Below are 14,569 nucleotides of genomic sequence, written 5' to 3'. Positions count from 1 at the left end.
AGGACCCACACTCTCCAATCTAAATGAATGAGTGTGCAGTACTCATCATTCCCACTAGATAGTGCCATTTCACTTTTATTTGCACTCCCAGCTCCTTAAATAGTGCAAAGTTTGCTTTTTCTCCCACCACCCCCCCTTGTTTGCCAGCCGTATTTGTGGGCTGGGCTGGCTGATGATTGGCCGGGTTGGGAGCAGTCAGAGCCGGCGATTGGAGGGGGTTGATGCTGGGGGTCTGGGTGCCAGCCTCCCCTAGACCCGCTCTGTGTGGGAGAGCACCGCTTCGCCGCTGCCTTGCCTGCAATGTGACACAGAGAGACTCACAGTCCGCGATCTGGAATATAACCATCAGCAGGAGACCCCCGGGCAGGATCCAGAGTCATGGCCCCCATTCTCATCCTCTGCCTGCTGTCTGCGGTCGGCGCTGTGGAAGGTAACAACTCCCCCATTCTCTCCCCCCTTTTTATTTACCCCCAGTTTGCAGCCTTACAATTGTCGATCTTGTTTTAAAACAAAACTTGCATGTTCAAAAGTTGCAGCAGAGTCTCCCAGTGCCTTTGCAGGGAGAGTGTCAGAGATTCTTATTTTTTATAAAAGTAAGATATATATATATATATATATATACAGATGTTGGTCGGTCGACCCTCTCCTGCACTCTGTTTCCTTTGCAGCTGCAATGCAGTGTTTTTTGGCCAAGGAATTGGGATTCTGTGCGCGACTGGTTGATGTACCTCGGGTTTCGTTCGCTTTCTCCTGTGATAGTAATCTCTCTCCCATTTAATGCGGCTCCCGTACTTTCTGCTGAGCTTGACTGGCGGTGAAGTCGTCGATGCATCATTAGGTGACTTAAAGAAAGCTCAGCTCTTGCAGGTTGTGCTGAGTGTGTGTGTGTGTGTGTGAGAGAGTGTGAGGGTACGTGAGAATGTGTGAGTATCTGTGTGTGTATGTATCTGTGTATATCTATGTGTATCTGTGTGTGTGTATCTGTGTGTGTATCTATGTGTATCTGTGTGTGTGTGTTTATCTGTGTGTCTGTCTGTGTGTGTGTGTGTGTGTCTGTTTGTGTCTGTGTGTGTGTCTGTTTGTGTGTGTGTGGGTCAATGAGGCAGCAATAGTAGAAGCTAAATAATACATTCCAGAACAAGAAGGGAGAAACAGGACAGTTAGGAATTGTGACTTGTCTCTAGAAATTGGGACTTTGCAAGATGAGGGAACGACAAGTATCGTGTGTTTTATACATGTCCGTGGCATGTAAGTGCTCTTTCTCGGGAATCTTAGTGATAAATGGGTTAACAGATACTGTGGGTCGGGGAGAGCTTGTCCCCGTGGCTGCTGTTACCTTAGCTCTTACAGAGCTCTTCATATTAAACAATAGGCAACATCGCGCTGACAGTATAAGAACGTCTTTCAAAGTGATTCATGCTGTTTCTACAATATCATGGCGAACTGTGAGCCTGATGATTATATACTGAACCACTTAAATGTTAATACCATATATATTGTATTGTACAAAAGCTGCATTAAATGGGACTTCAGTATTACATCTCATCTCCTGGCTATTGCTGCTGCTCTCTATTTCTGCCTCTTTCATTGATGTTTTAAACACCAAGACTGTTTTGACAATGTACCCCTAGATCACAATGCGAGGATTATATTGTACATGATGTTCACTTGCTCAATTTCTGGAACACAGAGTCCCTTTTAAAAATATACAGTGCCCCCAAACGAGAGTGATCCCGGTGTTTAGTTATAACATAGATTTGTAATTTCTTTCTGCTAGCTATTTGCTTTTTGCTTTCATGTTTCTGACATACAATAAGCTCAATGTTTAGTTCAGCCCGCCAGTTCTGAGCAAAGCTTTGACCGCATCTGTCTTTATGAATATGCAGAGCATGCAAATACATCATTTGCTTTTTTTTTTGAGCAAAAATCCCGTTACTGCTAATCAGAAAGGTTAGGATCCTTCAGAGTGAAGAAGCTCGAATGTAGGATGGCCTCATTATTGCAACCAGTGCCTTCGAAACGCTTGTTGAGCAGCTTGAAGAGTGCCTCAATGTCGCCACTCTGTGAGTTCATTAACACATTGCTTTCAATGAGTCTCCTAATGAGGGTCTCCGGGGAGATCGGCTTCGCATCCCATTCCTCCTCCCCCCACCTCCGTGTGATTTCAAACCGATTTGCCTGCGAGTCACATCCTCCTTCATCTCTAATCCAAACTGGGATTTGGGAGACGTCAAGACAGCGGGAAAACCTTTCGGGCTATAATAAAAGGTAGTCAGAGAGAGAGAGGGAGGGAGGGGACCTGAGAACCTGGAGCTGGGGGCAGGGAGGTGGGACCTGGGACCCTGCCTGGTGTTCAATCTGTCCAACTAATACAGCTCACCATTTAAAGAGACAACACACAGTGGCTCGGACTGTTTGAAGTGACTGTATCTCGAGTTTGCTTTGTGAATGAGAGCTGTGTTTCTCCCTGTGTTAGCCATGAAATTTAAACTAATGTTGCTATTCACAGAGGGCCTTCAGGGTTCCAGACGGTGGTTTCTTTGAGAACTCCTCTTAGGTCAGACCCGCCAATGGTTTTTTGAACGTATGACGTTGGTGTTAAACAGACTGAGAGGGATGGGGGGCTTTGGGGAGGGGGTGTCCAGAGCTTCAGAGCCACAAAAAAATGAATAAACCCATCAGAGCTCAACATCAAATAAACCAGAGTTCTCAGCGTGGAGTGGCTTCAAACCACCCCAGCCACGTACTGTCTCACACAACATTCCCGAGAGCAGCTACTATTACTATAAGCATTCACTTACTGCAGTCTGTTCCAAACAATTCTTATTAGGTACTTTAATATTCTGTGGTTTGGGTTCTTGTAATCTGAATTTAATCCCTCTGTGACACAAAAAGAGTTAGTATAATAGGGAGAAAACTGTAAGTGTGTGTGCCTGAGTGTGTGTGTCTGAAACTGTGTATCTGTGTTCGTCTCTGAGCTTGTAAATGTGTCTGAGACTGCGTGTGTCTGAGACTATTGTGTTCGTCTCTGAGCCTGTAACTGTGTGTGTGTCTGGGACCCTGTGTGTGTGTGAGAGAGACTGTGTGTGAGAGAGACTGTGTGTATGAGACTCTGTGTGTGTGTGTATGAGACTGTGTGTGTGTGAGACTGTGTGTATGACTCTGTGTGTGTCTGGGTATGAGACTGTGTGAGAGAGACTGTGTGAGAGAGACTGTGTGTGTGTGTATGAGACTCTGTGTGTGTGTCTGGGTATGAGACTGTGTGTGAGAGACTGTGTGAGAGAGACTGTGTGAGAGAGACTGTGTGTGTGTGTATGAGACTCTGTGTGTGTGTCTGGGTATGAGACTGTGTGAGAGAGACTGTGTGAGAGAGACTGTGTGAGAGAGACTGTGTGTGTGTGTATGAGACTCTGTGTGTGTGTCTGGGTATGAGACTGTGTGTGAGAGACACTGTGTGAGAGAGACTGTGTGTGTGTATGAGACTGTGTGTCCGCGTCTGTTCCTTGTTTTCTAAATGTGCCCGATTTCACACCTCACCGTTTGGCGGTCATTCACGTCTCCAGTTCAGATGTAACCAAGTGAGGTGTGAGATTATTCGCTGCTTTTGTGCTTCATTATTGAACTGGGGGGGGAATCGGATTTGGGTATTTATCAGCTGTGGGTCTGCCCCTTGAATCATGCTGAGATCAGAGCCTGGAATTTTTAAATCAGCAGTTAGTGAGGCAGGATTTGAGGGTAGGTAGAACAATATGTGAGATGTGCAGCCAGCGAGAGATTAGCCGGGATAGTGTTTAACTTGCACCATTTGAAAGCTGAACGCCAAATTCAGGGGCGGAATTCAACTCCAACGGTCAGATTTCTCTTTAAACTGTTAAAGATGAGTGTCCTTGCACGTCATAACATTATTGATTATTGAATGATTTCCTTAGTGATAGGACCACTCTAGTCTTGAAAGGGGCCGTGCCTATGATAGCCAGTTCCTCATTCAATGAAGATTCATTAGATATCCAACATTGTCTGTCAGCGTTGCACGATACTTAGTTACCACTTTAAAATCTAATGGGTGGGACCCACAGAGCACGGTCCTAATAAATATGGAGTACCCAGTATGCCTATAATGTGTCGAATTGCAATGTATTAACATAAATAGTTATTTATAGATGAATGACTTAAATGATTTTATAGCTCCTTTGTCCAAATATGTCTTATTTTGGTGGGACAGGTTACAATAGCTACAATTGTCAAATTCATTTGCCTGCATATAACTCACCAGCTGGTTGAATTTAAATTGGTGAAATTGACCTGAAATTGCTAAGTAGATCCGCAAAATATGAATACAGCTCTTCATTTAAAAAAAAGTGTGTAATTAGTGTGGGTTTTTAAAATGATGATTTTTCTCTTAGTTGAGTCAAAGCAAAAACGTGCATGAAAATCGGTCCATGTAAAGCCCGCTGAATATCTGCCGTTTAATCGGCCATCGATCCGGGATGAATGGCCTTTATCAAGTTTCCCCGTCGTGCAAAGAGCATGTGGACAAACAGTCTCAAAATAAACCCGAGAGAGAAAAGACCGGTTTAAAAAGAGAGTTTGTTGGGAACAATCGGTGATGTGTGGACATGTTAATGTTTGTCGGATGCTGGAGCCTTTCTGCAGTTATTGGCTGATTTGTACTTTGTGTGGGTTCTGGATTGTACTGTGCCAGCGTCACATGTTGGAGATGATGTGCATGTGTCAGTGGCCTTTTACTTTCAGCAGTGTTCTGAACTCAGTGGTAATCTGTTGCCCCGGTCACACTGTTCCAGCGAGCAAGCATTTCATTAGGGAAAAGGTGGGCTAAGAACAAACCTGGTAATCAAAGACCGTGAGCTGGACTTCCCTCGCCTTAACAATACTGGACTCTTCAAACAAAATAATGATTGTCTCTATCTCTGTACAACCTGTGCTTTAGGAAAACTTGGTTTACACTGTCGATATCTTGCTCTTCCCCCCCCCCCTGTATTTTGGTCCTCTTTGGACAGTGGGTCGCCATGTAATTTAAAGGGACATTGCCTTCTCGACTGTACAGGGCAGTTTGTAAAGGGAAGTGTTCTGTGACCTTATCATATCTTTGTCACTGATTGTCTCTCCGCCCCCTGCACACTGAATTAAAAAAAAACACTTCAATCTGAAAACCATTTCACAAAGGTTGATTAACCTTGCATACAAAGAAACCCCCTATAGAATGCGGTGGTTGCCCTCTGTTATTTTGGTGCTGCTGAACTAGAAGGTGGAGCAAAATCCCAGAGCCACCAACTCAACCCAACTGTCTGGTTACTGAGGCGTGGGGCAAGGAGGAGAAATCCCTTCAACGATGATGGGCAAAAATATCTGATTGTATTAAACACAATGAGGTTGATTATGGGGCCTTTTGCCTGGTGTTAATGGGACGGTAACGCCTCAAAATGGAGATTGGTAGCTTTACCGCCCGAATTAACGCCGGACATGTGGTTAGCACCACTTTCAAAGAGGCCTACCGCCAGGTGTCCAAAACTCCCACCTGATCCTTTTAATTGGAGGTCTGTGGATCTGGTCGCCATTTTAGGTCAGAACTGGATGGAGCCGGCACCGTGCCCACTCTGACCGGATCCTCGGGTGATGGAGCTGGCACCGTGCCCACTCTGACCGGATCCTCGGGTGGCGGAGCCGGCACCGTGCCCACTCTGACCGGATCCTCGGGTGGCGGAGCCGGCACCGTGCCCTCTCTGACCGGATCCTCGGGTGATGGAGCCGGCACCGTGCCCACTCTGACCGGATCCTCGGGTGACGGAGCCGGCACCGTGCCCACTCTGACCGGATCCTCGGGTGATGGAGCCGGCACCGTGCCCACTCTGACCGGATCCTCGGGTGACGGAGCTGGCACCGTGCCCACTCTGACCGGATCCTCGGGTGACGGAGCTGGCACCGTGCCCACTCTGACCGGATCCTCGGGTGGCGGAGCCGGCACCGTGCCCACTCTGACCGGATCCTCGGGTGACGGAGCTGGCACCGTGCCCACTCTGACCGGAGCCTCGGGTGGCGGAGCCGGCACCGTGCCCACTCTGACCGGATCCTCGGGTGATGGATCCGGCACCGTGCCCACTCTGACCGGATCCTCGGGTGGCGGAGCCGGCACCGTGCCCACTCTGACCGGATCCTCGGGTGATGGAGCCGGCACCGTGCCCACTCTGACCGGATCCTCGGGTGATGGATCCGGCACCGTGCCCACTCTGACCGGATCCTCGGGTATTGGTGCCGGCACCGTGCCCACTCTGACCGGATCCTCGGGTGATGGAGTCGGCACCGTGCCCACTCTGACCGGATCCTCGGGTATTGGTGCCAGCACCGTGCCCACTCTGACCGGATCCTCGGGTGGCGGAGCCGGCACCGTGCCCACTCTGACCGGATCCTCGGGTGACGGAGCTGGCACCGTGCCCACTCTGACCGGATCCTCGGGTGACGGAGCCGGCACCGTGCCCACTCTGACCGGATCCTCGGGTGACGGAGCCGGCACCGTGCCCACTCTGACCGGATCCTCGGGTGGCGGAGCCGGCACCGTGCCCACTCTGACCGGATCCTCGGGTGATGGAGCCGGCACCGTGCCCACTCTGACCGGATCCTCGGGTGATGGAGCCGGCACCGTGCCCACTCTGACCGGATCCTCGGGTGACGGAGCCGGCACCGTGCCCACTCTGACCGGATCCTCGGGTGGCGGAGCCGGCACCGTGCCCACTCTGACCGGATCCTCGGGTGATGGAGCCGGCACCGTGCCCACTCTGACCGGATCCTCGGGTGGCGGAGCCGGCACCGTGCCCACTCTGACCGGATCCTCGGGTGGCGGAGCCGGCACCGTGCCCACTCTGACCGGATCCTCGGGTGGCGGAGCCGGCACCGTGCCCACTCTGACCGGATCCTCGGGTGACGGAGCCGGCACCGTGCCCACTCTGACCGGATCCTCGGGTGGCGGAGCCGGCACCGTGCCCACTCTGACCGGATCCTCGGGTGATGGAGCCGGCACCGTGCCCACTCTGACCGGATCCTCGGGTGATGGATCCGGCACCGTGCCCACTCTGACCGGATCCTCGGGTATTGGTGCCGGCACCGTGCCCACTCTGACCGGATCCTCGGGTGACGGAGCCGGCACCGTGCCCACTCTGACCGGATCCTCGGGTGGCGGAGCTGGCACCGTGCCCACTCTGACCGGATCCTCGGGTGGCGGAGCTGGCACCGTGCCCACTCTGACCGGATCCTCGGGTGACGGAGCCGGCACCGTGCCCACTCTGACCGGATCCTCGGGTGATGGAGCCGGCACCGTGCCCACTCTGACCGGATCCTCGGGTGGCGGAGCTGGCACCGTGCCCACTCTGACCGGATCCTCGGGTGACGGAGCCGGCACCGTGCCCACTCTGACCGGATCCTCGGGTGGCGGAGCTGGCACCGTGCCCACTCTGACCGGATCCTCGGGTATTGGTACCGAAGAGGCCCAGACACAGTTAAGTCTGGAATTATTTTCCTGGGCCCTGAGGAACAGGACTGCTCCTCCAACCCCACAAAAATAACCTGGGCTGCTGCCGTCCCGGGAACCCCTCCCTCCACGATCGCGAGCCCCGCACTTACCGTGATGGCAGCCGTTTACCTGTTGTCAGAAATGCTGTGAATGGGCTGTGAGTTGTCTGCAATCTACACTGTTAAATAGAACATATTCCATTTCCATAGCAACCTCCCAGCCCCACACACAGAGTATTCTAAACTTAGCTACTCACAAATACTGTTTGAGCACAGAGATGTTTAACTTTATATATCTTCTCCTACTCATGGTCTGTACATGAGCTTTCCCTAACATTGGCCCAGATTTTGCTGGAGGGGGGCATCTCGCAGCATGCCCCGTTTGTTAGATTTTTTTTTCCTCACCCTTCAGTTCAAGAATGTTTTGTGCAGCAACTTGCTGGAAGTGTCGAGGCATCTGGGAACTTGGTGAATGACGGGACCAACAGTCTATCTCCTTAACCTATGAAATTTAAGGATAGTGAAAGAAACAGTAACGACGGAGAAAGAAATCGGGTGAATTGGAGTCAAATCAGGTCAAATCAAAGAGAGGGAGAAAAAGACTGGGTTAAGAGAAAAAAAGAGACAGAAAGTATTAAATTTTAAAAAACCCTCGGAACAATTCACTCCCTGCAGGAATGAGCCTCCACAGTTTCATTTGTTCCCTTTCTGGACCGGAGAGGTTGATTGGCATCGCAGGAACATAAATCTCCTCATTAAAAAGGTTCTTATGCTGTGAAGTACCAGCCCTAACTTTCTGCGGCGAGTTTAATTCGTTTTAACAGTGCAAATGCATTAATTTCTTGAAACTCACGGGGAGGTTGAGGGCGAGATATCGTTTGAATGAGGCTAACAACGGAGTGGTGCATATCGTCCAGCAATTTGTGGCAATTCGCAACTAATGGCATATCTCTTCCTCGCCACAAATTGAGCATTAAACTCACTGTTACTTTGCCAGCAAATTCTGTGCCAATATATATCTTTAAAAATAGTCTCTAATCATGTTTACCATCTACCTCCTCATGCTGAAAATGCCTTCTTCACTCAGCTCAAAATTACCAGATCTAAAGCACTGAATTAACTACTAAAAGCTGTTCTAATGCAATAGGAAATAATATGTTCGCTGTGCTGTTACAAAATAATTCTACACCTCACCCTCATTATAGGTCTCTCAGTTCTCTGTCTCCTATAAGGCTGCACCATCTCAAAACTGGACTATTGGGGATATTCTCTGTAACGCCCACCTCATTAAAACACACGAACGCTCAGCTCTTAAGGACTGTTGTTATGAGAGTAGAGTGTATGTTTACACAGAGTAATGTAATACATTTTGAGAATTCATGTTCCTCTGAAATGCAACAAAAGCTCTGCTTATTAAGTACAGAAACTAGTGGCGGTTATTCATCCTTTCTTCAAACATCCGTCTTATTACTTCTCCATCTGTTCTCGTGTAACAGAGCTGGCTTGTGTACAGGAGGTTGTTGAGCCCGGATTGCGTTCCATTTCAGCGTTCATCTATGAATCGCACTGATGTTAGCAAAAAATCAGGACGGCCACCATAAGACTTAAAACACCTATTTTCTGTTGATTTTATTTTGCCTCTCAAGGTACAATATATCTTGTGCTGAGGATACAATAATTTACAGCATCAGGTATCTCTTAGATTAAGTATAGTCTGGTGTTATTCACCTCAGTAATGTGCACACTTACTCCCTCCACCCCCACCTTCCTGTCGCAGGCTCATCCTGTGCTTGCCGACCTACATTAGCTGGCAACATCTCGATTTTAAAATTCTCATCCTTGTTTTCAATTCTCTCCATGGCCTCGCCCCTCCCTATCTCTGTAACCTGCTCCAGCCCTACAACCCTCCGAGATCTCTTCGCTCCTCCAATTTTTGCCTTTTCTGCATTCCCGATTTTAATTGCTCCACCATTGGTGGCCGTGCCTTCAGCTGTCAAGGCCCTAAGCTCTGGAATTCTCTGCCTGAACCTCTCAGTCTCTCTAGCTCTCTCTCCTCCTTTAAACCTATGTCTTTGACCAAGCTTTTGGTCACCTGTCCTAGAATCATAGAATCATAGAAGTTTACAACATGGAAACAGGCCCTTCGGCCCAACATGTCCATGTCGCCCAGTTTATACCACTAAGCTAGTCCCAATTGTCTGCACTTGGCCCATATCCCTCTATACCCATCTTACCCATGTAACTGTCCAAATGCTTTTTAAAAGACAAAATTGTACCCGCCTCTACTACTGCCTCTGGCAGCTCATTCCAGACACTCATTACCCTTTGAGTGAAAACATTGCCCCTCTGGGCCTTTTTGTATCTCTCCCCTCTCACCTTAAATCTATGTCCCCTCGTTATAGACTCCCCTACCTTTCAGAAAAGATTTTGACTATCTACCTTATCTATGCCCCTCATTATTTTATAGACTTCTATAAGATCACCCCTTAACCTCCTACTCTCCAGTAGCTTTTTCTTCTCAAACTTTTTAAAATTGTACTGGCATATATAAATATAACCAATGACTTACAATTTAGCTACTGTTTATTGAGTGCCTTATTCATCGTTAACAATATTTTGTAACTGCTTTGCAGTTTTTATCCTATTAATGGCGTGAAACTGGAAAGTACTGCAGTACAAAGGGATCTGGGGGTCCTAGTGCAAGAAAATCAAAAAGTTAGTATGCAGGTGCAGCAGGTGATCAAGAAGGCCAACGGAATGTTGGCTTTTATTGCTAGGGGGATAGAATATAAAAACAGGGAGGTATTGCTGCAGTTATATAAGGTATTGGTGAGACCGCACCTGGAATACTGCATACAGTTTTGGTGTCCATACTTAAGAAAAGACATACTTGCTCTCGAGGCAGTACAAAGAAGGTTCACTCGGTTAATCCCGGGGATGAGGGGGCGGACATATGAGGAGAGGTTGAGTGGATTGGGACTCTACTCATTGGAGTTCAGAAGAATGAGAGGCAATCTTATCGAAACATATAAGATTGTGAAGGGGCTTGATCGGGTGGATGCGGTAAGGATGTTCCCAAGGATGGGTGAAACTAGAACTAGGGGGCATAATCTTAGAATAAGGGGCTGCTCTTTCAAAACTGAGATGAGGAGAAACTTCTTCACTCAGAGTGTAGTAGGTCTGTGGAATTTGCTGCCCCAGGAAGCTGTGGAAGCTACATCATTAAATAAATTTAAAACAGAAATAGACAGTTTCCTAGAAGTAAAGGGAATTAGGGGTTACGGGGAGCGGGCAGGAAATTGCACATGAATTTAGATTTGAGGTTAGGATCAGATCAGCCATGATCTTATTGAATGGCGGAGCAGGCTCGAGGGGCCGATTGGCCTACTCCTGCTCCTATTTCTTATGTTCTTATGTCCTAATATCTCCTTACGTGGCTCGGTGTCAAAGTTTGTTTGATAACTTTCCTATGCAGCACCTTGGGATGATGTTACCATGTTAAAGGCGCTATATAAATGCAAGTTGTTGTTGTTATCCACGTCACCGTGTTCCAAGTGTGAGCCCAGATAGTGCATTGGGGCAAGGCGTTCAACTGTGGGAGTAACACAGTTGAGTTCCATCTTGTTCTCACTTGGTGTTACATACATATATTTCAACAAGGGTCACTGAATAGACGAATGAGAGCCCTGGCAGGTTGTATTTTTTCTTCAGTTGCCCAGGAACATTAAGGCCAGTGATAAGTTTCAGCTGAGTTCAATAGTGCTAACACAACACAGAGGTTGAAATTGGAGCCTTTCTGACCTATAAGAATCAGTATCACACAACAGATGGCCTATTTACCAATGGACCTTTGGGGTAATTCTGTACCTTAAACCCAACCACGAAAAAACACCCCTTCAAAATGACATTTAAATTTCCCGTACCTACCATCCTGAGACAGAAGAAAGTATAATGGAGTTAAAGGAAATGGCAGAGACGTTAAACAAATATTTTGTATCCGTCTTCACAGTAGCAGACACAATAAGCATATCAGAAATAATGGGGAACCAAGGGGCTAATAAGAGTGAGGAACTTAAAGTAATTAATATCAGTAGAGAAAAAGTACTGGAGAAATTAATGGGACTGAAAGCCGATAAATCCCCTGGACCTGATGGCCTACATTCTAGGGTTCTAAACGAGTTGGCAGCAGAGATAGTGATCTTCCAAAATTCCCCAGATTCTAGAACGGTCCCAGGGGACTGGAAGATAACAAATGTTACCCCGCTATTCAAGAAAGAGAAAGAGAGAGAGAAAACAGGGAACTACGGGCCAGTTAGCCTGATACCAATCATCGGGAAAATGCCGGAATCCATTATTAAGGAAGTGGTAACAAGGCACTTATAAAATCATCATATGATTAGGCAGAGACAACATGGTTTTATGAAAGGGAAATCGTGTTTGACAAATTTATTAGAGTTTTTTGAGGATGTTACTAGCAGAGATTCTTGGACTCTAGGGGAATGAAGGGATATGGGGATCGGGCAGGAAAGTGGAGTTGAGGTCGAAGATTAGCCATGATCTGATTAAATGGTGGAGCAGACTCGAGGGGCAGTATGGCCTACTCCTGCTCCTATTTCTTACGTTCTTTTGTTCTTATCCTATTTGCCTATTTGAATGAGTATGCCAATTAGTGATGAATTATAATTGTAAACAATTTTACAACACCAAGTTATAGTCCAGCAATTTTATTTTAAATTCACAAGCTTTCGGAGGCTACCTCCTTCCTCAGGTGAACGATGCGGAAAATGTTTTGCCAAAATAGCAATGATTAAAATTTTCATGAAGGACAAATCTAGGATGAACATTATTCTGCAATTTTATGGTTGCAGCTATATACCCACAATTGATTTACTAAAGAATGCTGCAATGAGGAGAGGGGTGGGTGGCATGAGTTTAAAACTTTCACATCTGACATCAGGCTTTTTTTTTTCCGCATCGTTCACCTGAGGAAGGAGGTAGCCTCCGAAAGCTTGTGAATTTAAAATAAAATTGCTGGACTATAACTTGGTGTTGTAAAATTGTTTACAATTGTCAACCCCAGTCCATCACCGGCATCTCCACATGATGAATTATAGGCAGTATTGTCCCATGGGCTCAAATCCATTACGAACTGGACCGAGGCTATACATTTTGCTTTGGATCTTCAAAGGTAGACAATAATCATTCCCTCAGTTTTTACTCAAAGCCTGATGTCAGATGTGAAAGTTTTAAACTCATGCCACCCACCCCTCTCCTCATTGCAGCATTCTTTAGTAAATCAATTGTGGGTATATAGCTGCAACCATAAAATTGCAGAATAATGTTCATCCTAGATTTGTCCTTCATGAAAATTTTAATCATTGCTATTTTGGCAAAACATTTTTAAGAGGTAGTTTTTTGCGTTGCCCGTGTGATATTATCTTGCCTGTTTTCCCCGCGTGGCAAGTTCCCAATCTCGACCCTGCCGTCAGGGACAGTAGACTAAACAGAGAAGGCTATTAAATCAGAGGAAGAGGTACCCAGCAACTATTCCTATGCACTTCCTGTCAACTGGTATTATCAGGAAGGCCTGGGAGCTGTGGTAAATGCTACTGGGTGCTGGCAGATAGAGGCAGGTGGAGGCAGGGTCATTGAATATTTTTAAGGCTGAGTTAGATAGATTCCTGATTAACAAGGGAGTCAAAGGTTATAGTAGGTAAATGGGAAAGTAGGGTTGAGGTCACAATCAGATCAGCCATGATCTTATCAAATGGCAGAGCAGGCTCGAGGGGCCGAATGGCCTTCTCCTGCTCTTAATTCGTATGTTCGTATAAAATGGTGGAAAAAATCGGCCGAAATATTCAAGCATAAGACCGTGGGAAAAGCTGGGACTGATGTGAGTTTTATATACAATGGAAGCTTTTTAATTGGTCTGGTGAAAGGTAATCATCCCATTCATCAGATCCCACTTCCCCTCATTAAAGCTGAATCTACTGACGCTGATTTTAAATACAAGTCAGAGTAAATGACAATCTGAAAATCATCTACTTGGTAAATTAATGTCCCCATTAAAATCATTCCCTTTAACTGGTGTCAACTGTCTGCGGATATGATCATGTTTCATACCATGGTGTCGCTATACATTTGCACTGAGGTTGTTTATGTGGTTCTAAAGCTTCAGTTCACTAAAGGTGTATTCACACTACAACTCTATCATCAGTGCGGAGTGTACATGCAGCCTTAATCCAGCATCAGGGCTCAACCTGGTTGGCTGAGATTCCCTGGAGCAGGGGAGTCTCATTCAGCTTCACTTTGGAGTCAGTCTGGGGCTTGGCCCCTGATTTATATTCCAAGTTTAGCATCAGTGTAAAGACTTTGGGTACAAACCACATTTTACCTCATCAAAATAAATCCAGCAATAATAGAAAATGAACATCAGTACTCAGTGTTTTAATGTGTTCTATATATGATCATATAGTGAGTTAGGTCATTGTACATTTTCACCTCTTGGTATTTACAGGAGTGTTGGTGCTTTGGGTTTGTTGGTGTGGTTGTCCCTGCATAAATGGCTTTATACACAGCGGTAGAGTGCAGTTAAACACAAGATCGTTTGGGTCTTTCCGATTGTGTTGGGTTGGTGCTAGGCTGGGTGGCTGCTCTTCCTTTCATAAATTAAAAGGCGTTTCAAGCAGATGCTGGAGAGCGCTTTGTTTCTATTACGATCACAGTAATCCACAAGGAAATGAAAGATCTATAGGTCTGCATTGTTCCTCAATAGTGGTCACATAGTACTTGCCAAAATGCTGGTCTTTGGTTGGACAAAGTAGCCCATTGAACAGTCCACTGAAACCAAATAGGCTTATACAGGAATACCAGCCAGGGATAGCACCAGATATGGTGTACCACTACAATAATGCAAACAGCCCAGGGTCGATATTCCCAGAGGGGTAACCTTTAAAGTGTCTTTGTCAATGTACTGAGATTCAGCTCCTGGTGCAACCTGGAATCTGCACTGCACCCTCTCCGAGGCCAACATATCCTTCCTGGGATA

General features: G+C 46.8%; 1 protein-coding gene across 1 annotated transcript in view; it reads left to right on the top strand.

The window, feature by feature from the left end:
• Nucleotides 1–217: 217 nt before the first annotated feature.
• Nucleotides 218–14,569, top strand: part of LOC137331693 (ephrin type-B receptor 1) — a 514,964-nt gene continuing 500,612 nt past the window's right edge. The window contains exon 1 of the mRNA XM_067995660.1: nt 218–430. Within this exon, the coding sequence (XP_067851761.1) occupies nt 379–430 (52 nt within the window). The 5' untranslated portion in view covers nt 218–378. The remainder of the gene's footprint in view (nt 431–14,569) is intronic.

This window comes from Heptranchias perlo, chromosome 13 (assembly GCF_035084215.1).
Source record: "Heptranchias perlo isolate sHepPer1 chromosome 13, sHepPer1.hap1, whole genome shotgun sequence".
NCBI lineage: Eukaryota > Metazoa > Chordata > Chondrichthyes > Hexanchiformes > Hexanchidae > Heptranchias > Heptranchias perlo.
The sequence above is the reverse complement of the archived record's forward strand: the minus strand, read 5'-3'. Positions and strand labels throughout refer to the sequence as shown.